The sequence below is a fragment of the Mandrillus leucophaeus genome, unplaced genomic scaffold (assembly GCF_000951045.1).
Source record: "Mandrillus leucophaeus isolate KB7577 unplaced genomic scaffold, Mleu.le_1.0 Scaffold25, whole genome shotgun sequence".
NCBI classification, from domain to species: Eukaryota; Metazoa; Chordata; class Mammalia; order Primates; family Cercopithecidae; genus Mandrillus; species Mandrillus leucophaeus.
In genome coordinates, this window is record NW_012102587.1 from 5,671,943 (window position 1) to 5,695,864 (window position 23,922).

At 33.7% G+C, this 23,922-nt stretch overlaps 1 protein-coding gene across 2 annotated transcripts in view; it reads right to left on the bottom strand.

Moving 5' to 3' along the window:
• PTPN4 (protein tyrosine phosphatase, non-receptor type 4 (megakaryocyte)) overlaps positions 1-23,922 on the bottom strand; it is a 242,281-nt gene that overhangs the window by 50,173 nt on the left and 168,186 nt on the right. For both annotated transcript variants that reach the window (XM_011983430.1, XM_011983431.1), the window contains 4 exons: positions 18,662-18,725; positions 13,606-13,778; positions 7,614-7,682; positions 1,725-1,850 (listed from right to left, as the gene is read on the bottom strand). In XM_011983430.1, the coding sequence (XP_011838820.1) occupies positions 1,725-1,850; positions 7,614-7,682; positions 13,606-13,778; positions 18,662-18,725 (432 nt within the window). The remainder of the gene's footprint in view (positions 1-1,724; positions 1,851-7,613; positions 7,683-13,605; positions 13,779-18,661; positions 18,726-23,922) is intronic.

The window sequence follows — 23,922 nt, forward strand, 5'->3', positions numbered from 1 at the left end:
ATTTAATCCTCGTAACAGTACTATAAGAAAGACATTATTATAAATATAATTTTGTAGATGAGAAAAATGAGACAGAGATTAATTAACTTGCCCAAGGTCAAGCATACAGTGATTACAGGGCCCATGCTCTTAACCACCACTTTGTACTATCTCTTCAGAATGTTAAAAAATCTTTTTAGGTTGTATCTAAAATTGTTTCATTAACCAGAAAACTTAATCAGAGCTACTGCTAATTAATTAATTACTTGAGTACTTTGGCTTAAATATCTTACATTTTCTATAACTTGCTATTGTTTTTTACTGTTGCTGGTATAAATGAAGAAATGGCTGGTTGCAAAAGGGAAGAGAAAAACAAGGTCTGAATTTTCTTCACACAACCTAATGAGGCTTTGAATATATGCAATCATTTATGAGAAAAAATGATAAAAGCAACCTGAAATCGGCAAGATAGAAATTACTAAGTCCATTTTTTTCTAGGAGGAACTTTAACATATAAGTATTAAAGCTCTGTGAACCAAACTGTTTATGTATAAACTGTTCCGATATGGTAAAGTTTATTCCTCAGCTGATAATAGGCTTCAATGCTGTAGCTGTTAGATTTTTTTTTTTTTTTGAGATAGGGTCTCACTCCGTGACCGAGGATGAAGTGCAGTGGCGTGATCTCAACTCACCGCAACCTCTGCCTCCCGGGTTCAAACAATCCCTGCCCTGCCCACCTGACAGGTGCACATCACCATGCTCAGCTAATTTTCCTGTGTTTTTGTAAAGATGGGGTTTCACCATGTTGACCCGGCTGGTCTCGCACTCCTGACCTTAAGGAATCCACAAGCCTCGGCCTCCCAAAGTGCTGGGATTACAGGAATGAGCCACCACACCCAGCCACGTTTAGAATTTTGTGCAAATTTATTAAACATTAATGTGCGTAAAACATTTATGAAAAAAGACATCTTCAAATATTATATTGCATACCAACATTCAAGTATAAGTGAACCTTATGAGTTAATAAAGTATGTTAATATGTTGGCATACATTTGTTTACCATTATCTTAATTACATACAACATTTGTAATATTATCAAATTAAGATAATCAACATCTTTGGCTAGTACATTTGGCTAATTTATGATCTTACAATCATTTACACCAAAACATACAACTTTTGTGAGCAATGTCAGACTGAAGTACATATACGGTGAGTGCTGAATCACACAGTGCTTTTTAGCTCAGGGAGAGCTAAACTTGTAGGGACTGGTGCTGGAAACCCCTTTTCCTAGGCCATAGAACATGCTGAAGCCATGGTTGAGGTGGGGGTTTCAGAGAATCACAATCACTTTGAAAAGCATTTTCAAACAATATATGCTCCCCTAGAAATTCTGCTGGGAATCCACATGAAAAGTGAGTATGTCAACAACAATCATATGAGATTTTAAGTCTAACAGATCTTCATTTATCAGGAACTCCTAACTGCGAAAGTTAACTGTTGAGGAAAGTTGAGAGTGGGGGGTCCTTATTCAATGTGCTACTCTCATCCCGCAAGTCTATACCGTGTTGCTTCTGCAATGAGCAGCAGGCGAAGAGAAAATAATGCTCTGGAGCAACAAAAATCATGTTTCACCGAAAGAACTCCATTTTTGTGTATCTTTATCTTAGGCATAAAAATATACAGCCAATAATTAGAAATTAGCAAAATTCACACCTGATGTTGGTCACAGAATTCACACTTACTGATTAGGAGTTCCCGGTGGAGATCGTGATGGAAGGCTTTGTGTTTCTAACCTGTCATCAGATATTGAATTTCTGCTTACTACTTCCCAATCCATTAATTTCCGTGCCAAGGGCTTACTTGGGGATCTGCAGAAATAAATTAAATAATATGTTAAAAGTTTTATTTTTATATCCCAAACTATGAATCAAATCCTACATTTGTTTTCATAGATTATGTTCTAGACGAGCAACATAAAGAGTTTACTTATAAAAAATTAATGCATTTAAAGGTTATTTACCAAATAACTTCCTAAGAATGTACACTGGTTTTACATGAAGAATAAAGGAAAGATAGGCTAGAAAGAATAAGAGAATAAGAAGGATGAGCAAAAACAGAAGAAACAAGAAAAGGAAGGAGAAAGGTAAAAAGGGAAAGGTCTGCTACCAAACGTTTTCTCATATGTTACTGATAAGACAGACACTACCTACTTCTATTCCAGAGTATCTGGAACACTAGCTTATCTTGGCCTGTATTAAATAATTCCTAGCACATTATCTCCTGAATGCTTCTATATCTAAATTCCAGTCCTCTGCCTCAATGAATACAGAAGAAAAATAATTATGCATATTATATTTTATCTATTTAAACAATTTTTTACATATAGTAGGTTAGTGGATTTTTCCCTTTTTTCCAAAAACATTTTGGAGGGTTAACAATTCTGTTTATTGGTGGGGAGTAAAAGGATATGTTTTGTTACCCATCTATATATTATCAGGTATCCTAATGATAAAGATGAAAACTAAGTGATGTTTTGAAAAAAGATCTTGGCTGGGCGGGGTGGCTCAGGACTGCAATCCCAGCACTTTGGGAGGCCCAGATGGGAGGATCACTGGAACTTAGGAGTTTGAGACCAGCTTGGGCAACATAAGGAGACTCTGTCTCTATAAAAAATAAATTAGCTGGGTATGATGGCAGGTGCCTGTAGTCCAAGCTACTTGGGAGGCTGAAGTCAGAGGATCACTTGAGCCCAGGAATTTGAGACTGCAGTGAGCTGTGCTAGCACCACTGCATTACAGCCTGGGTGATAGGAGTAAAACCCTGTCTCAAAAAAAAGAAAGAAAGAAAGAGAGAAAGAGAGAGAAACAGAGAAAGAGAGAGAGAGAAAGATTTTGATATTGATTCATTCAGATCAAAAGATATTGATCTATGCAGAGATCATAAACCCTTAGAATTTTAGGAATGTTAACAAGTAAAGTATTTTTATATGCAAATTCAGATAATGGACAAAATTAGCTGAAAATATATGTTATCCTTTAAATGCCTGGCTTTACAACGTGGAGAGTTAATGTGGAGGCTAATAATTTAAGCTACATATATAAAGTATATAATAAATCATCTTCTAAACAGTATTATATTTCAGTAATTAACTGAAGCATATAAAAATTATATATATTTTCCATTATAGCACAATTTACAAAAAATGAAACATCCTGTTGTCTTCCTACAAAAATCGGATCATAAACATTTAGGTAGAAATACCTATTTGATTAAAATTTAAAAATGAAGACTATTTTTGGTTATAGTTAATAGGAACTATGGGCTTTTGTTGTGTGAATTTGGATTTATTTTCAGATTTTCCTATAATGATAAAGAATTGCAGGTAGTATTGGACTTGCTTTTTAGCTCATTGGGATATTTTCCTCTCATCATGTACTATGTATACACTTCTGTATGGCTAAAAAAATAAAACAATTACCAAGGAAGGCACAAAGCAAACGCTATATTAACTCATCTGATTACATTAAAACTTAATAACATTAGAATTCTGATACATAATGATCTCACGAAGTTTGAAGTTTCACTATCTACTAGAATTTCCTTTCCAATATGTTAAACGTGTAAAAAGAAAGGTTGGACTAAAACGCACAATAACACTGACCAAAGAGAACTGAATAAATCATTATTATGTGTACAGTAGGAAGCATTAAAATAATAAGGACTCTGAATTCTAGATGTGGCTTATTAGGCAAACCTCTTATGTTTCTGTATCTAAATGTATAAATTTATTAGCACAATATGACCCATAGGTCTCTCCCTACCTCCTGAATTTTATGATTTATGAATATCCAAATTTTCAGGGCAATGTTTTAGCCTATTAATTTTACTAAACCACAAAAAATTTAAGTTACTTATGAATCTAAACTACACAAGTGTCCTATCATTTCAGCAATTCATAGCTAAAACTTTTTTAGTTTGGCCTAATGACATTTCCTTAATCAAAAAACTTGTAGGCATTTTCTAAGACATGGAATGTTATTAGTTTTAAAAAAGATACATTGACTCAGATTTCATTTTCCGTAACTGAATTCAAAGTAATTTAGGTGTGAACGTTTCCCATTATCACAGGTTTAAATTATAGGATTTTTTGATTTGAAGACAATTCATGACACCATTTAGTTCGACCCCCTCATATTGCAGTGCAAATTTTCTTATCAGTCACAACAGAATGAAAATAAAGTATATTATCTCATGCATTTGATTTTTAAAATAAAGATTAATATTTACGGCTCTATTAATGCTAATTTATCATGTAATAAACTATTATTTCCTCAAATATTAAACTACGAAATGTAAGCTGTATGAAAGTTCACTAACTGTAATCAGTAGATCAACTACTTTCATTTTCTAAAAGCTGGAAAAAGTCATTTGAAGAAAAAAAATTCCAGCACACTCACCTAGTCTGAAGCGTCAGAACACTTTATTGCTGTTAATGGACTAAACATGGCTGGACACTTTGAACTTAAAACCAAACTTCATGTATTTTATTTTATTAACAGTTTTAACCTCAGGGAACCGCCCACTCAAGCTTGCTGTCTATGTTTCCTGTTGAGTGTGGAAATTTCAGAGAAAAAAATACCACACAGCATCAGTGTGTTTGCGATGTGGTAAGCTTCTTTTCTGTGCAGGGCACCTTATTTTTCTATTGTATGAGAACATTGTTTTTCTCTTTTCTTAGATATATGACAACTGCAAAATGTGAAAGCAATTTGAAGAGGTGATAATCAGTATACGTGCTGCTGAGGTGAACACGAAGCGGTGATAATCAGAAAAAAGAAAAAACATTTAATGATTGCTAAAAAATTATTATATGAAAAGTTTAAGGAGGAGCCTTTTCTATCTATTCATATTGCCAACTGAAACCCAAAGGAAAAAAAAGAACTCTAGAATTATCTGGTACTTTAATAAAATAACTTAATAATTACTAAAACCATTAGAGAATTTTGGTAGGTATATATCTGTTTATTACAATTAGATCCTAACATATTAGAAAAACAATCCCAGAAAAGCTTCATCTTTCAGAGGAAGAGAGATCATTAAACAGCCCAGTACTATTACAACCTCATTGTAGCTCATACCTTATTATTTCAGAGGAACCACACAATTCCAGAAAAACAAAAGGAATAGGAGAGTTGTTTGAGGCTTATAATATTGAAATTTTACCTCTACTATTCACTGAATAATGGCTCTGTTTTATAAAATAACCTATTAAACAACTATACATTTTAATAATGAATACACAAAATGAACAACTAAATGCAGGTATAACTCTGCTTATTTCTAAAATCTGATATGATCAAAATATTAAAACATTAACACTTATAAAGAAACCATTTACATGTGATATTAACTTAATATATAAATACACCTATGATCTGGTATTCATATTAGGATATACTACATACAACTAGTGATCAAATCACATGTTCTATACTTTTTATAAAAGTCAAGCAAGAAAGAAGACGCTTGTTAAGAGAGGAATAAAAAAGTTTTAAGTACATTGTTATGGTGTTACAACACTAAGAATCAGAAAAATATTTTAAGAAATGTTACTGGTTTTTAAAAAAAATACACTGACTCAGATTTCATTTTCCATAAGTGAATTCAAAGTAATTTAGGTGTGAAGGTTTTCCATTATCACAGGTTTAAATTATAGGATTTTTTTATTTGAAGACAACTCATGACACCATTTGGTCCAACCCCCTCACAATGCAGTGCAAATTTTCCCATCAGTCACAACAGAATGAAAATAAAGTATATTATCTCAAGCATCTGATTTTTAAAATAAAGATTAAGTTACCATTTATGGCTCTTCTATTAATGTTAATTCACAACGTATTAAACTATTATTTCCTCATATACTAGACTACTAAATGTAAGCTGTATGTCACATATTACTGTGATATCCTTACAAAGTCTTAGCAACAACTACTCTGGAGGCAGGGACGTGGCTCAGTAAAGGCAGGAATCCTAAAAGTTAAGTTTATAGTTTACAATTAAAGTATTTAACTGTTAAAAGATTTATTGCCATTATAAATGACGAGATTTTTGAACGGCAAAGAAAATGTGCATGATATGTTAAATGATAAAAACAAACAACAAATAGTATAAAACAATTTCAAAACAAACATACACACATATAAAAATGTCTCTATGAGTATATGCATAGAAAAATCCTGAATAATGAGTATAAAATTTTTTTTAAAAAGTTGTCTTCAGATGATAAATTTTCTTTATGTTCTTTGATACTGTTGGAGTATTTAAACATAATGAGCTATCACTTACATTACTAGGGGAAAAAAGCAATTTCCACTTTTGGAAGGAGGAAGAAAAAAACCAAGAACACAAAACTCCCTTTACTCTGGAAACACAAAGAAGGTCTGTTAGATAAAGGCTTAAGAACAAAATTTAAACAGAGTGAAATCAAAAGCAAACTTTCTAGTTCTCTTTATTAAAACTCAAGCCTCTAATAGCAGTAGATGCCAAGCACATAACTAATTAAAAGACTTAGCCTCTCAAAGTAATTTTCACTGAAAACAGACTCTTGTCTCTAACACACCTGTGTCCAGTTGGTCATCAGATTCTGCTAGTTCTGCCTACAAAACATTCCTTAAATTTGTTCCCTATTTTCCATTCCATTACCAATGTTTTTGTTCAGGCCTTTATTATTTTCACTTGGATTACTGCAATTACCTTATAATTAGTTTCTGGGTAACGAGGCTTTCCTTTCTAATCCATTCTCTATCGTTGCTCATAATACTATTTTCTAAAACATAGATCTTATCATGTCATTTCACTTGTTAAAAAGCAAATCAGCTAGGTCAGGAGTGGTGGCTCATGCCTGTAATCCCAGCACTTTGGGAGGCTGAGGTGGGGGGACCACCTGAGGTCAGGAGTTCAAGACCAGCCTGGCTGACATGGTGAAACCCCATCTCTACTAAAAATACAAAACTATTAGCCAGGTGTGGTGGCATGCGTAATCCCAGCTACTAGGGAGGCTGAGGCAGGAGAATTGCTTTAACCCAGAAGGCGGAGGTTGCAGTGAGCTGAGATTGGGCCACTGCACTCCAGCCTAGGTAACAGAGTAAGACTCCGTCTCAAAACAAAAACAACAACAAAAAAAGAAGAGCAAATTGACTATGATAGACCCTAAAGAAATAAAGACAATAAATGGTAAACAAAAATAAAACAACTTATCTCTTAACAATATAATTTAAATAAATATGGAAATGGCTTGATAACATGAAATAAGTCACTATATTTCTCAAAAATGTTTAAAAAAGGAAAGCAACCTTGAACAAAATATTATATTAATAACATAATATCTGATCAGCCTATTCAGAGCTGCAATGCCTGGCACACTATTAATGTTCATATAAAAAATGAATCAATAAACTAGACAAGCTAGTTTATCATTCCCTCAACATTATTTACTGTTAAAGAATAGTGATAATTTTCTAATCAAAAATTTGAAATATTTAGAAAAACTTAAGAAAAAATATTTAGAAAAATTTTAGTAAACTCAATCCATCTTTTAAAAAAATTCAGACAATGAAACAGATTTGGCTTACCTTGCAAATACCCTGTCTTTATTTGCCTTTTCTTTGCCATACTGAACTGACTGGACTTCAGTTCTCCCACTGAAATATATAAATATGCACAACAATAAAGTCTTAAAGAGAACTATAAGATACAATGACAACACATAACATGATTATAGTATAATTTCCTAAGAGACAAGACATTTCTAGCAGAGAAAAGGAAGCAGAGAATAAAAAGACTGGACAACATTCCAATTCTGCCTGGATGAATGAAGCTTAGTTACATTTCTCCCATTCATGAAGAAAGATGTGTTCAACTACCTCCATGTCCAGACACAGAACAGCTCCAGATTTTTGTTTAGAGGAAGGAACTGAGGCAGAAAAATGGTGGGGGTTTGGCACTAGGAGATTTGTTTTCAAGCTGATTTGTCTAGAGGAAAATTGTTGATACAGAGAAACTGATCTTCTTCTGAGGTATACACCAATGTGTTCAGATGAAATTTGTTAATAAAAGTTCTCAGAGCATTTATTTGAGACATTCTCATTACTTAACTGTGAATGAACATAAATTTGAGGTATATCAAATGTAACCATATACAAATATAGATAACGAATGCATATAAAATCAGCCAAATGCCAGTTTCCATAGTTAAGCAAGCAATTTTAAGACTATTTTCCATGGATAAAGATCAGCAAATATGAACTGAATGACACTTTTATGAGATTTTAATGGAAAAATGAGAAATATTGCCATGATTTTTAAACTTCAAGTTGAATTTTCCTAAGAAAGTATTTCCTCTAACAGGGAGGTAATACATTAAAGTTCATCATTGTTTTGTATTTCCACATTAGAATAATGATGTTAATCCTCTGAATACTTTGGAACAGAGATAAGGATATGTACATGAAAAGACTGGTGGAGAAAGTAATAGATCTGATAGTCCCAGTACCATCTGTCAGTCAAAAGAGCATTTCAACATTTTAAGTATGACAACAGTTCCAGTATTCTCCACCACTGCTTATTATGAAGGGAAAAAAAGTTTATTTAGTGCATACTTATTAGGGACAGGACTGTGTCCAGCTACCATTTTTTATGCTCCCATTCCTAGTTCATTTACAAGACGTCTAATCAGTTTGATGATTAAAAAGTGCTTTGGATATGTTTTAAAGTTCTTAAGAACTACAAACGCAAAGCTTAACTTTTTAAAACTATAAATATATACGATTACATATATACAATTTAATGTGCGAGCTGTCATAGGCCCAATCCTGTCCTGTGCCCTATGTTTTGCAAGGGCTATGATAAACAAATTCCATTTTCTAGATTATTTTGCCTTAGGTTCTGCTTTTAGAAGGTACTGGTGGAAGATCAGAAAGTGGAGAAAGGCAGAGCAGGAAACTGATAGCTGCTGGCAGCTGCTTTAATAGTTATGGGGATAGGGCATAGTGAGAAAAAGCATCCTGTAGATGGTCCCATCCTTGATTAAAGCAGTACTTCTCTGCAAGATACAGACTGACTTTTCTTCACTGGAAAATTAATGTATCAGTCAGAGTTCAGTCAGGGAAACAGAGCTCTAACAGTGTAGTAGCAGGTGTAGGTTTGTGGACTCCAGCCCACGGGTGACCCATGCATCTGAATTTTAGGCATTACCCCTTCTTCCTGTTTGTTTCTCCATAACCACGTTTCCTCCCTTTTGCTTTCCCAGCATTTCCAACAACCATGTAACTAATTTCTTCAACTGAATTGCTTTTGTTTGAAATACCAAAAGGGCTTTCTGTTTCCCTGACTGAACTCTGACTGATACATTAATTCTCCAGTGAAGAAGATTCAAATGGGACACTTACTCAAAAGGCTGGAGTAAGAAGTTAAATTTCATAAAAAAATTTAAAAAAAAATTAATGAGAGAAAGTCTTATATTTCATATTGTCCATAATACAGACATTAGGGGTTCAGTATTATCATTACCACAAAATGAAAAACTGTTCCAGTTTCAGAACACTAAACTTTCACAGTAAGATACTTATCTTTTGAGCAATGAGAAAGTTCTCTCTCTCTCTCTCTCTGTCTCTCTCTCTCTCTATATATATATATAGGCTTATTATAAGTTATTCAAGCAACATAGAAAAATATAAAAAGAACAAAAAAATTGTTTTTAGCCACAGTCCTATCCATAAAGAAATCATCACCATTATAAGCAGGTAAAAATCATTCTGAAATTCATGTATATAAACATTAAAAAGGCTAGACATACAGACACAATAATTTTATTACAACGTAATTATGGTATATATGCCACTTTCAATGAAAAAAATTAAACTGGTTTCCAGTGAAATAAAAGATAAAAAAGACTGCCATTCATTAAAAAAAAAAAAAAAAAAAAAAAAGGAAAAAAGATTAAGAAAACCTTAAGAAGCACTGTGTTAACGTCTAAAATTGTTTCAAACTTTAAGGGTTCAAACACTTCCTCCCACTAGTCCCTTGCTTCATTTTTTTTTAAGTTATATTATTTATTCTACTTTGGCAAAGTTTATACTATTTTAATTTTATTCTGCAGTTATAATTCTCATAGTTGTCAATAATTGTTTCTATATAGAGGATTTAATCTTCACTCTCAGTGCTTTTTATCAGGATTCTTCTTCGGTTATTCTGATTTATCTCCTGGTTTGCTGAATTTTACTACTCAATAAATGTTTCCAGGAAGGTCTTGAAGATGTTATATTCTCTGAGTTTTTTCATATTGGATAATGTCTATGTGTTGACTTTGGACTTGAATGGCAATGTGATCATGTTTAATATTTTTTGGTCATGTTTTTGTCTTTAGGACTTGGTTGACAAACAATGGCCCACAAGTAATACAAGCTTGAAGACATAAGTTTTATTTGGCATACATACTGTTTGTTGTTGTTAAGAGACAGGGTCTTGCTCTGTCACCCAGGCTGAAGTGCAGTGGCCTGATCATAGTCCTGTAACTTTGAACTCCTGGCCTCAACTGATCCTCCTCCCTGAGCCTCCTGAGTAGTTAGGACTACAGGTGCATGCCAAAAAGCCCAGCTAATTTTTAAACTTTTGGTAGAGACAGGGGTCTGCCTATGTTGCCCAGGCTGGACTTGAACTCCTGGCCTCAAACAATCCTCCCACCTTGATCTCCCAAAGCACCGAGATTACAGGCCCCCATGCCTGGCCTACATTATTTTAAAATATTTAATTAAAACTGATAAACCACTAGCAGACTAATCAAGGAAAAAAGAAGACACAAGTTACCAATACCAAGAATGAGAGAAGCAACATTATTTCATATTCTAGAGATTAAAAAGAAATGGGGAATATTATAAACTCTGTGCCAATAAATTCAACAATCTAGATGAAATGGATAAATTTGCTGACAGACACAAACTACCAAATCTTGCTCAGGAAGAAAGACAAAACCTTAATGCCTTATCTATTAAAGAATTTGAAAGTTCAAAACCTTCCTACTTATAAATAAGACTCTTGCCCCAGATGAATTAATTTGCAAATTCTATCAAACATTTAAAAAGGAAATAATATTATTATTATGCAGCCTCTTCCAGAAAATGGAACTTTCTCAACACATTCAATGAAGCCAATTTGACCCTGACATGATAAAATCTGAAAATGACATCATAAGAAAGAAAACTACAGAGATCTATCCCTCATAAACACATATGCGAAAATCCTAAACAAAATTTAGCAAAGTGAATCAATCAATATATATAAAGGATATCATTGCCAAGTGGGGTTTATCCTAGGAATGTAGGGCTGGCTTAACACTTGAAATGCAATCAAAGTAATTCATCATACTAACATCAGATTTTAAACTTTGAATATGATTTCTTATGTGTGAATTATACTTCAATAAAGCTGTTAAAATAATTGTTCGATTTTCTAAAATATACATATCCCATTTAATAGTCCTTAATCTCAGTTTTGTTGAAAAACATGTAAAATTTGTCAATACTAGGCCAATCTTCCCCAAGGGCAGTAACAGCCTTCTGAATGGCAGGTGTTGCTCCCCTCCCGGTTGATCTTTTTTTTTTTTTTTTAAATCAGACTGTCCTTGAACTTGCTTTTATTAATATTTATGGTACAAATTTCCTTCTGTTTCAGTGATGATTTCCTCCCAAACAGGTTTTTCCAACTGTTTTTTGTATTTGAAGTCACCATATGTAAACTTTGTTTGCTTTGGTACGGTTTGGGTAACTTCTTTGACTTTTTTCTCATCTTGTCTGAGACTTGCTTGAATTACAGTTGAAGACTGATTATTGGTCCTACTCATTTCTTTGTATCTAAATTAAATGGTGTGTGTTTATGTCACATTCGCAAGCACAAAGCGGAGAAAAGAGAATTCGAACAGAGGGTAAGAGTAGTCCTTGTATAACTACCCTGGTAATCAATTAGAAATTAAATTCACTGAAATAATATCTTTAGGGTTTGTACTGTTCTCATTTCACATAAAGCCGTGGAGATTTCTTCTGTCCTTGCTGAGATTTATTAACAGTAGGTAAGCCTCTTTGCTTTTTCCTTGACTTTCATTATAGGTCTGACACTTTCTCCTTCCATCTATTTACTTTTAAATTTGTAAGTACTGTCACCTTACTTTGCTCAAAATTGCTTTCAGGAAGGCAAAAAAAGGAGTTAAACATGACAGCAAACCGCTTAGGAAATTACTGTGCCTTTTGTTCGGTTAAAAATATACTAATTCTGTTTGTTACTACTGAACCTTTGAGCCACTTTTACTAATTTTTCTGGGGTTGGAGTCATGTATTTTAAGTGACATATCCTGTACTAAGCTTCATACTGTTATTTTTACTGACATTACAAATTAGGCAATTATACATGTTTAGGTTTACAATTTAAATCTTTTCTGGGAACATCTAAACATTTTTCTCATGAATATATAACATGAATTAATCTTAACACATAACGGTCAAGGCTTTTTTATTTTATTTTATTTTTATTTTTGAGATGGAGTCTCACTCTGTCACCCAGGCTGGAGTGCAATGGCAAGATGTCAGCTCACTGAAACCTCTGCCTCCTGGGTTCAAGCGATTCTCGTGCCTTAGCCTCCCAAGTAGCTGGGATTACAAGTGCCCGCCACCATGCCCGGCTAATTTTTTTTTGTTTTTGGTAGAGACGGGGTTTCACCATGTTGGCCAGGCTGGTCTTGAACTCCTGACCTCTGGTGATCCGCCTGTCTCGGCCTCCCAAGGTGCTGGGATTACAGGTGTGAGCCACTGCGACTGGACAAGGGTTTTATTTATTGAAGATGAAAAATCTTATTTTGTGAAGCATAAACCAACAAGAATGAATAATACTTGTTTTACTAAAAGATAATGAGTAACTTTCTACATGATTCTTACCAGGTTCCACTTAAAAAACTAGCTTTCTTGGGCCTTGTAATAATGCCATAGGTAAAACTAATCAGAGCTTCTTCAGATTTAGTTATTCCCCAAAGATCTGTTGCCTTCAGAAAAAATAAAAGCTATCAAGAATAAAACAATTTTAGGAAACGGAACCTGGGGTTACTGTTCAATGACTAAATCTGATTTTGCCTCGTGACTATTTTAAACTCTTTACAATAAAGGGTTTGACAACCCAAAAACATGCTAAATTCTAAATTAAAAAACCAATAATTATATAGTTTTAAGCAGAAGATATCTTGGGTGTCTTAGAACAAAGAAAAGTTTTTAAGTAAATATCTAATAAAGACACAATAGAAATTATGTCATCTGTCTTGATTGTAAATAAGTAAACGTAGTTAATTTACTCCAGAAAATAATGACCAGGAAATACAGAAAACAGAAGTGGCTTCTCAAGCCTGTAGTATATCACAAGAACTGATAGAACTTTTTAATGATACTGATACAGAGATTGCAATCCATGCGAATTTTGACTCAGTTAAGTATGTGTAACAGAGGCTGTATGGTTCCATAAACTACATCTTTATTTTCAAGAAAGGAAAAAACCCCAACAATAAAGCCTTAACACAGAAGCAATACTTACCAGTACCGGAATTTTGAACCTAATGTAAAATAATGTGCAAAAAAATTCTTTTGAGGTGGAAGTGGTCTGTCCAAACGGAAGAATGTGTGATGTTCTACACATGCTTTCCACAAATTTTTACATGCTCTGTAATTCACCATATTAAATCCCAATAATGTTTCTCTAGATTCATGCTGTAATAAATGACAAAATGCAGAGAATACCAAAAAAATGTCAGGATCTAATGCTCCATTTAATTTACTTTTGACAGATAAATTATTCTAGCCTTCTAAACACGAACTTGTTAATGATATAGATAGAATCTACAGGATCTTTTATCTAGGGTTTTTTGCTTATCCAATAAAAAGGCAATGAAGTATACGGAAAAGCCTGCAAAATCTGGACCTAATTCAGTCTTTTTATTTTTATTTTTTGAGACAGAGTCTTACTCTGTCACCCAGGCTAGAGTGCAGTGGTGCAATCTTGGCTCACTGCAACCTCCGTCTCATGGGTTCAAGTGACTCTTGAGCCTCAGGGTCCCGAGTAGCAGGAATTAAAGGCATGCACCACCAAAATTCTATGTTTAGTAGAGACGGGGTTTCACCATGGTGGCCAGGCTGGTCTTGAACTCCTGACCTCAAGTGATCTACCTGCCTTGGCCTCACAAAGTGCTGGAATTACATCATGAGCTCCCGTGCTGGCCTTGTTCATTCATATTACAACTCTTAGGAACTTTTACCTTAGATCATAGTTAGAAATGAGCTCAAACTTTTAATATGTATCTGTTTTCAACATTAGCTATGACTCTGTTTCAAAATATAATTCTAGGCCATAAATTAAATGTTAAAATACATCATCACAACTTTTAACAATATTCCTAATTTAAAATATCTGTCGAGATTGTAAATAAGAACATTCAGCAGCTCTGAACACTATTACATAATTCAAATTTTAAAATTAGTACTAAAATAATTTTCCATTTTCTTGAACACTGGTACAGATTTCTAAATAAATAATGTCATTAAAGTAAACCATATATAGCAACATTCACATCCCATAATTGCACAGCTCTGATTTTCACACAATAAATGCAACCATTTAACCTTTACCCAGTTCCAGAAATGGATCGTTATTACCACCGCAGAAGTATCCTTTATCACCCCTTTCTACCAGATTACCTTCCCAAAGTTAATCACTTTTCTGCCTTTATCACCATAGAATAGTCATGCTTGTTTTTGAACTTTATTGTACATACATGGAATCACACATATGTGTCTTTAGGTCTGGCTTTTGTTCAGCATTATGTTTCTGATATAAATTCAAAGTTTGTGAAGCAGCAATTCAGTCATTTCCACAGTACTCTATTATAATGAATTTAATAGTTAACTTATCCACTTTACTGTTCACAGACATTTGATATTTCTAGTTTGGGGATATAAGAAGAATGCAGCCATGCATATTTCTGTATGTTCTCTGGTGTACACATATGCACATTTTTGTTGCTGGGTCATTTGATGTACGCATATGCTCAGCTTTGGTAGATAATGCCCAACAGTTTTCCAAAATGGGTAGATCAATATACACTCCCTCCCACCAGTAGCATATGTGCCATATATTCACAAACTACTGGTTTATCAATTTCTTTCCCCTTACTGTTCTGTTGTGTATGTAGAGGTAGCATATTTTGGTTATACTTTGAACCTCCTTTATAATTACTGAGGTTCAATGTTAATGGCCACGTGGATATCCTCAATTGTGAACTGTCTATTCAATTCACTGGCATATATTTCTATCAGGATGCACATAAAACCAAGGATTCTGTGTGTATTACATAATGTTCTATATTGTTTCACTCTCTTAGTGATGTCTTTTGATGAAGAGCGTTATTAATCTTAACACAGTCCAAATCATCAATCTTTTAAGGGTATGAAGGTTTCCTTCTATGTCCGGTTAAAGAAATCCTTGCCCATCAAAAGTTCATTAAGATATTTCCCATGACTAATACATAATAAAATGCCCATGTATAAAGTATTAAACTATCATATCAGAAGGAAACATGCTTAAAACATCACTTCTTGATTACCAGAAAATTAAGTCTTACTTATGGTTAATAGTTGTTTTGTTTGTACTAACATATATAGTTTATATGTTTTACCATATGCCATAAACATTATGCAAAGTAAGAGAAAATGTCTCAGCTACTGTGATGCACTAATGCTTCTCACTATCAGCATCTAAGATGCATATATATTCACGCATTTTGACACTTGGTATACTTTTCAAAAAGTCTGTAAGTAATTTCCATATTCTATCATTATATTTGAAATGTAACAAAAATTTTTCCAGCCCAATTTCTAAACAATACACAAAAAAAGTTGTACTGAGAGATAAGTATATTGTATGAAGTTTGGGTATTTAAAAACAAAGAGATGTTTTAGAAAGACGACATTAACAAGGCCATCTTCTGCAGAGTATGCCTGTATACTGTCTTTTTTTTTTTTTTTTTTGAGATGGAGTCTTGCTTTGTTGTCCAGGCTGGAGTGCAGTGGCGCGATATAGGCTCACTGCAACCTTCACCTCCTGGGATGGAGTCTTGCTCTGTTGTCCAGGCTGGAGTGCAATGGCGCGATATAGGCTCACTGCAACCTTCATCAAGAGATTCTTGTGCCTTAGCCTCCCAAGCAACAGCAAATACAGGTGTGTGCCACCACATCCAACTATTTTTTTGTATTTTAGTAGAGATGGGGTTTCGCCATATTGGCCAGGCTGGTCTTGAACTCCTGGCCTCAAGCAATCCACCCACCTTAGCCTCCCACAGTGCTGGGATTACAGGCGTGAGCCACTGTGCCTGGCCTGTATACCATCTTTACTTTCTTTTCTCCTATCAGACAGGTTGTAATGTGCCTATGCTGTAACAAAGTCTGAGGAAGGCATATCTTACCAAATAGCATGAAAATCTAATCCGCATGCTTATGAACTACAAAAGGATCCCTGTATACTGTCTTTAATCAATTGTCAGTTAGATATTGTTGCTGTTATCACTTATTGGTAAACACACTTTTAACTGGTACACTACTTCAGAAAATGAGTGTGAGGATTCAGTGATATGAAAATGACCGGTCTTTTACCAGGCACGTAGTAAGTTCTCAATAAAGCCTGGATATTATAACTATTATTAATAACAATAGTATTATGATGGGATATTACTAGAAGTTAAATTAGAAAAGTTGACTTCTACAGTGCCATCTACGATTACTTAAAGTAAAATATTTGCCCTCTGGTTTCCAGATAACAGTATTATATTTTAATCAGCTAAATTTTAAAACATGTAAAAGAATTTCCATTAGCAGCATTAGTCATAATATCCCCAACCTGGAAATGGCAAAGCTGTCCATTAACAGCAGAATGAATTAATAATTTATGGCATAGTCATTCGGAGGAATACCATACATAAGTGAAATGAACTAATGTTATATGCAACAACATGGATGAATCTCACAAAAAATGTTAAGGGAAAGAAGGCAGACAGTAAAGACAACAACTGTATAATTTCATTTTTTAAAGTTCAAATATAAGCAAATTAATCCATGGTCATACAAATGAGAGTAATGTTTACCTTCCAGGAGGCTTAATGACTGGAAGTGGGCATCAGCTCCAGCAGCAACATTTCAAGCATCTGGGGTGCTGGTAAAGTTCTACATATTAGAAGGAGGTACATATCCTACATATCTTGGAGGTGCTGATATGGATATGTTCACTTCATCAAGTTGTGTACTTAAAATATGCACATTTTCGGTATTATATTTTATTTCAATAAAAATTCTCTTGAAAAAAATCCCTTTATATTTTATGAACATAAATGATAAACCACAGTTTATAATCACTTAGTAGATCAACACAACAGAGCTGATTCAAAGACTTTCTTTATTTTTCAAGAGGCAGTAGTGTCTTGCTCTGTTGCCCATGCTGCAGTACAGTGGCACAACCATAGCTCATTGCAGCCTTGAACTCCTGGGCTCAACCTATCCTCCCACCTCAGCCTTCCAAGCAGCTGAGATAACAGGTAGAAGCCACCACTGTAGCCAAAAGCTTTTTTTGTTTGTTTGTTTTTGGAGACAGGGCCTCCCTATGTTATCCAGACTAGAGTACAGTAGTGTGATGATAGCTCATTGCAGCCTTGAATTCCTGGGCTCCAGAGATCCTCCCACCTCAGCCTCCTGAGTAGCTGGGACTAGAGGCACACATCATCACACCTGGCTAATTTTTTTTTCCTTTTTTTTTTTTGTAGAGACAGTGTCTCACTAAGTTGCCAAGACTGGTCTGGAACTTCTGGTCTCAAGTGATCCTCCCACCTTAGCCTCTCAAAGTGCTGGGATTATAGGATTGAGCCACTGTGGACAGCCCCAAAGACATTTTTAAGGTTTCAAATACATTTTACACACATACACATACAATCATCTTGAAATCTGCACTAATCTGCCAAGATTTCTCAGATTTCTAAGAAATAATGTAAATCAAAGGATAATGTTAGTTTGATTTAATGAAACACATAAAATCATTTACAAGATGAAATTATTTGCAACACCATACTTTCCATGACAACCCAATTTGTTATTTTTAATATATAAAGCCATTACCACTCCAACAAAGGGAGGCAACGTGTTATAAGTTCATGAACTTGTAATACTCAGCTCCCCTAAAACGAAATGAACTTATATACGAAAGGAAGTACTAGAGATTTAGTAGGGGAAAAGGGATATATGAAATGCTCATTTGCTGCCCTCCATACAGGGACCCCGAGGTTTTCAATGAACATCATGTGTGAGAAATCAGTTTCTAAGCTCGAGAAACAGCAAGAGGAGTATCTAGAAGAACTTTAAATGAGAACCACATACACATTGGAAATACAAGTACATTTTGTTATAACAAGTGAATTCATTACCTCAGCAGGCAGTTATCCATAGTATTAATTGCACTTTCACTTGTACTAATAGAAAACTTCTGTCATGAATGGGTATTTCTTAAAAGGCTTCATTTACATCAATAATTATTAAATAATTATTAAATCAGTACTCACCAATTCTTTTCTAAGTTGAATAAAAAACTGTTTGCACTTAAAAGAAATTTTTACAATCTTCAACCTGGACAAAAGAGAATAAATTATTCAAAGTATTGCATAATGATAAAAATATTAACAAATTACAAAAAATATTTTACATGTATATTTAGTAATACCTAAACATTTTATCATATATACATACACACAGTACATAAAGAATTGAAAGTTTTTGGTGCTTCGTGGAAAAAATAATTAGTATTTGTGTTCAACTGAGGAAAATTTTGTATCTACAGAAACACTTAAAAACAGATGTCACAAATTAAAATTTCAAAAAATATCACTAACTTAGTTGTTTACTCTCTGCAAATTTATAAGCAAGCCTTGGAAAAATGTAAGATTTAATTATTTTATGCAACAACCCTAAAAACACTTTTAATTTTAAAAAGCATTAAATTTTAAAAAGTTACCTTTCTACACCACTTTTCTTCCTAAACGCAACCCACATAATGCCATAAGAGTTCCCAAAGCCTTATTAGTACAATCAGTATAAGCCAAGTCATTTTACCTCATTCAAACCATATAATAAGTAACACAGTAAACACAGTCTTTTTAAACTTTAAGACATAGAGGTAATAAGACTAAAGAGATTTGATCTTACTGAGCAAAATGTCCTTCAGGATCCTGTCTCAATCTTCTAAGTAAATATATTCAAGATAATTCTAAGTCTGAATCTTCATGGCTTATGGCCCTATCTATCCAAGAAGCTCTCAACATTCTCAAAGAATAAACTTCTCACACTTTAATCACTTGAAGAGGCAAATGCATGAGTCAACTTCAAGCATGCATGTTCGGAGTAGGGAAGAAGAGATTTGTTTAGGCTTCTGATTTGAAAATTTTGTATTTTACTTTTGGATACTGAGCTTTCACTTGACAGGGATATAACAACATGGGAAAAATATTCTGTCATAGAGATTCTGTCATAGAGAGAGGGCATTATTTCCAGAAGCAAAAAAAATAAAAAATAAAAAATAAAAATTTACTGTATTTATGGGAAAAAAAGCCAGGTGCCTCAATTCAAAAAATCCTATGAAGACATACTGATATTTCAGAAGTTAGACAACAAAAAACACTGTTCATTTCTAAATGATCAAGAGAAAGGAAATCTAGGTCGTTTCAAATCACCTTAATTTCAAAAATTCCCAGGAAGGTATCAATCAATGAATAAAAATCTTTTCACTGAATGTTCTCTGTTGTACAATATATATTTTGTATAACTTTTATTTTCTTATAAATGTATTTTGTGTGACTTGTATTTTCTACAAAGTTTTTTTCAGAAATTTACCAATGTACAAATTAAAAATCTTTCAAACAGTATCTATTTTATATAGCAGTAATATAGCTATAACCGTTTTCTTTTGGCTACTATATGCCTGGTTTATTTTTTTCAATGTTTCTGTCATTTTGTATAACATTTTAGGTATGTCTCTTGTAAACAGTATAAAGATTGATTTTTTTTTTAACTGTAACAATCCCTTCCAGTAGTTAATAAATCATTAGACATACTACGCATTTTTCACATGACATCAGCGTTTTTACACTGACTTTACATTTCAGTTTAAGGTTTGCCTTTGTCATCTTAAAATGTATCCTATTACAGACACAGTTTCACTATGTTGCCCAGCCTGGCCTCAAACTCCTAGGCTCAAGTGATCCTCCTGCCTCAGCCTCCTGAGTAGCTGGGACTACAGGTGTATGCCACTGCATATGGCTCAGACTGATTTTTAAAAATTCAGTTTGAATAATCCAAAATATATGAAACAATAATAAGTACTTGAAAAGACACTCATTATCATTAGCCAGCAGGGGAATGCAAATAAAAACTACAATGAGATACTACTTTACACCCACAAGAATGGTTATAATAAAAAATACAGATAACAAGTGCTGGTGAGAATTTGGAGAAATTAAACCCACATGCAATGCTGGTGGGAACGTAAAATGATGCAGCCATGTTTGAAAACAGTTTAGCAAACCCAAGTATTCCACTCCTAGACAAATACACTCAAGAAAAATGAAAACATATGCCCACACAAAAACTTGTACAAATGTTCAGAGCAACATAATTCTTACTAGCCCAAAAGCGGACAAAACTGGTGATATAAATGTGGTATAACTATAAAATGGAAAATTATTCAGCAATAAAGGGGAAAGCAAAATGGATACATACTACAGTGTGGATGAACCTCAAAAATGAATGAAAAAATCAATCACAAAAGACCACATAGCACATGATCTCATTCAATATTAATATATAGAATAGGCATATCTATAGAGATACATGATAGTGATTAGTGATTGTCTAAGACTTCTGGCAAATAAAAAGCAGAGAAAGGAATAGGGAATGACTCCTAATAATTACAAGGTTATCTTTTTGGGGTAATATAAATGATTCAAAATTAGATTATGGTGATGCTGTCCCTGAAACTATACCACAAACCACTAAACTGTATACTTTAATAGGCAAATTTATGATATGCAGATTATATCAATAAAGTTATTTAAAAATTCAGTTTGATGTTTTCAATATGAATATCCAACACATTTACAGTTTTGATAATAACTAACATACTTGGATTTATCTCTACTGTAATATTTTTTTGCTACTTGTCCAAAGTTTTCTGTTTCTACTGGAATGCCAATTCCAGTAGATCATATAACTATTCTATATAACTATTTTATATCATCTAACTATTTTATACTGTTTTACTGATTAACTTTCACATGGTTTTGGAAGGCAGCTAGGCTCACCATTACACCACCAATGCATCTTTTCATTTTCCCTTTTAAGCATTTTATTATGTATAACTGACATGCAAAATGAACATATTTAAAGTATATACTTTGGTAAGTGTGACATATGTATGTACTTATCAAATCATCATCACAGTCAAGATAGTGAACATATCTATCATTTCCAAAAGATTCCTTCTGCCACACTGTAATCTTCCTCTAGAACTCCAACACAGCAACCCATCCCGCCTACGTAACCACTGACCAACTTTGTGTCCCTACAGATGGAATTTTCTAGAATTTATATAAATCGAAGCATAGAGTATGTATTTTTCATCTGTCTTCTGTCACTCTGCTTAATTATTTAGAGATTCATCTGCATCTGTGTTTTTCACTAAATATTTTCTCCACTTTGCCGAGGAGCATTCCATTCTATGGATATACCACAACATGGATGGAAATTGCCATCACTTCAAGACGAATATTTAAGTTGTTTCTAGTTTTTGGCTATTACAAATAAAGTCACTTTGAACACATGTGTGCAAGTCTTTGTATGAACATTTGCTTTAATTTCTGTTGGTCAAATACTAGGTAGGAGTGAAACAGCTAGGTCATATGGTAGATATATTTCCAACTTTTAAAGAAACTACAGAAGAGTTTTCTAGACGGGTTAGACCATTGTATATATTATAAGAATATACTCATTCTAGTCTTCTTAATGCTTACTACTTGCATGGTACACCTTTTTATCTCTGAAAATAAAGCCAATCGCTATATGTATATTCTTATCTACAAGGAAAGCCATTATACTTTTTTCTTCCCCATTTGTTTGCCTTTTATTCCTTTTTCCTTTTTCTTTTCTAAAACACTGGTAAGGACCTGGTATACAAAGCTGAAGAGAAGTAGTGACACGAAGTATATATTTTCCTGATCTTACATAAAAAGCATTAAGACTGTCACCATTTTGTACAGTATTAGCAGATTTTTTTGTAGATGCCCTTAATCAAAATGGAAAGTGCCTCTTATTTATAGTTAGCTATGTTTTTATTTTTTTATCATGGTCAATTTTGTCAAATTCTTTTTCTGCATCTATTGAAATACTCAAATGTTTTTTCTATGTTATTATAATAATACGGTTAATTATACTGATTGACTTTCAGATGTTAAAGCAATCTTACATTCTTAAAATAATCCCCATTTGAACATGATGAATTGTCATTTTTATATATTACTCAATAGAATCTGCTAAACTTTTATTAGGTATTTTTGCATCTATGTTCATGAGTAACTGCAGTTTTCTTTCCTTGTAAAGTCTTAGCCTGGTTTTAACATCAAGGTAATAATCACATAAAACATGTTCCTTCTTTATTGTCTGAAAGAGCTTATGTAGAACTGGCCTTACTTCTACTTCAAATGTTCGACAGAATTCACAACAAGGGGTCTGGAGCTCAAATGTTCAAAAGGTTTCTAATTACAATTTCAACTTCTTTAATTGATACAGATAGAGTCAAGTGTCTTTTCTTCTCAGGTCATTTTTTAGTTTGTCTTTCAAGGAATTTGCACATTTAATCTACGGTGTTAAATTTATTAATGACATTTGTATTAGTGCATTCTCACACTGCTAATAAAGACATGCCCAAGACTGGGTAATCTATTGGGGAAAGAAGTTTAATTGACTCACAGTTCAGCATGGCTGGGGAGGCCTCAGGAAATTTACACTCATAGCACAAGGCAAAGGGCAAGCAAGGTAGTTTATTCACAAGGCAGCAGGAAGGAGAAGTGCAAGCAGGGGAAATGCCAGATGCTTATAAAACCATCAGATCTCATGAGACTCACTCATTATCAGGAGAACACAAAGGGGGAAATTGCCCCTATGATTCAATTACCTCCACCTGGTCCCACCCTTGACACATGGGGATTATGGAGATTACAATTCAAGGTGAGATTAGTGGCAGTGGGGGGGGGGGAGGGGCAGGACACAGAGACAAGCCATATCAATATTCAAACATTCAAATCTGCTCACAATATTATTTTATTATGTTTTTAATGTATGTAGGGTCTGTAATGATATCCCCTTTCATTCTGGATACTGGTACAGCCAAACTTTAGATATACTTAGGGCTTAGTTCCAGACTACCACAATAAAGCGAATACTGTGATAAAGTGAGTCACACAATTTTTTAATTTCTCAGTGGATATAAAAGTTATGTTTACACTACACTGTAGTCTATTAAGAGTTCAATACACTATAGTGAAAACAATTGGTATAATAAAAAATCAGAGTAATTTGTAAAAAATTCTAATGATCATCTGAGCCCTCAGGAGTTGTAATCTTTTTGTTGGTGGAGGGTCTTGCCACAATGTGGCAAGACCACATGCCAAATGCTATTTGATAGCATTTACCTACAATAGAACTTCTTTCAAAACAGTCAATCCTCTTGACCCAGCTGCTGCTTTATCATGAAATAGTCTATATCCTTTGTCATTTA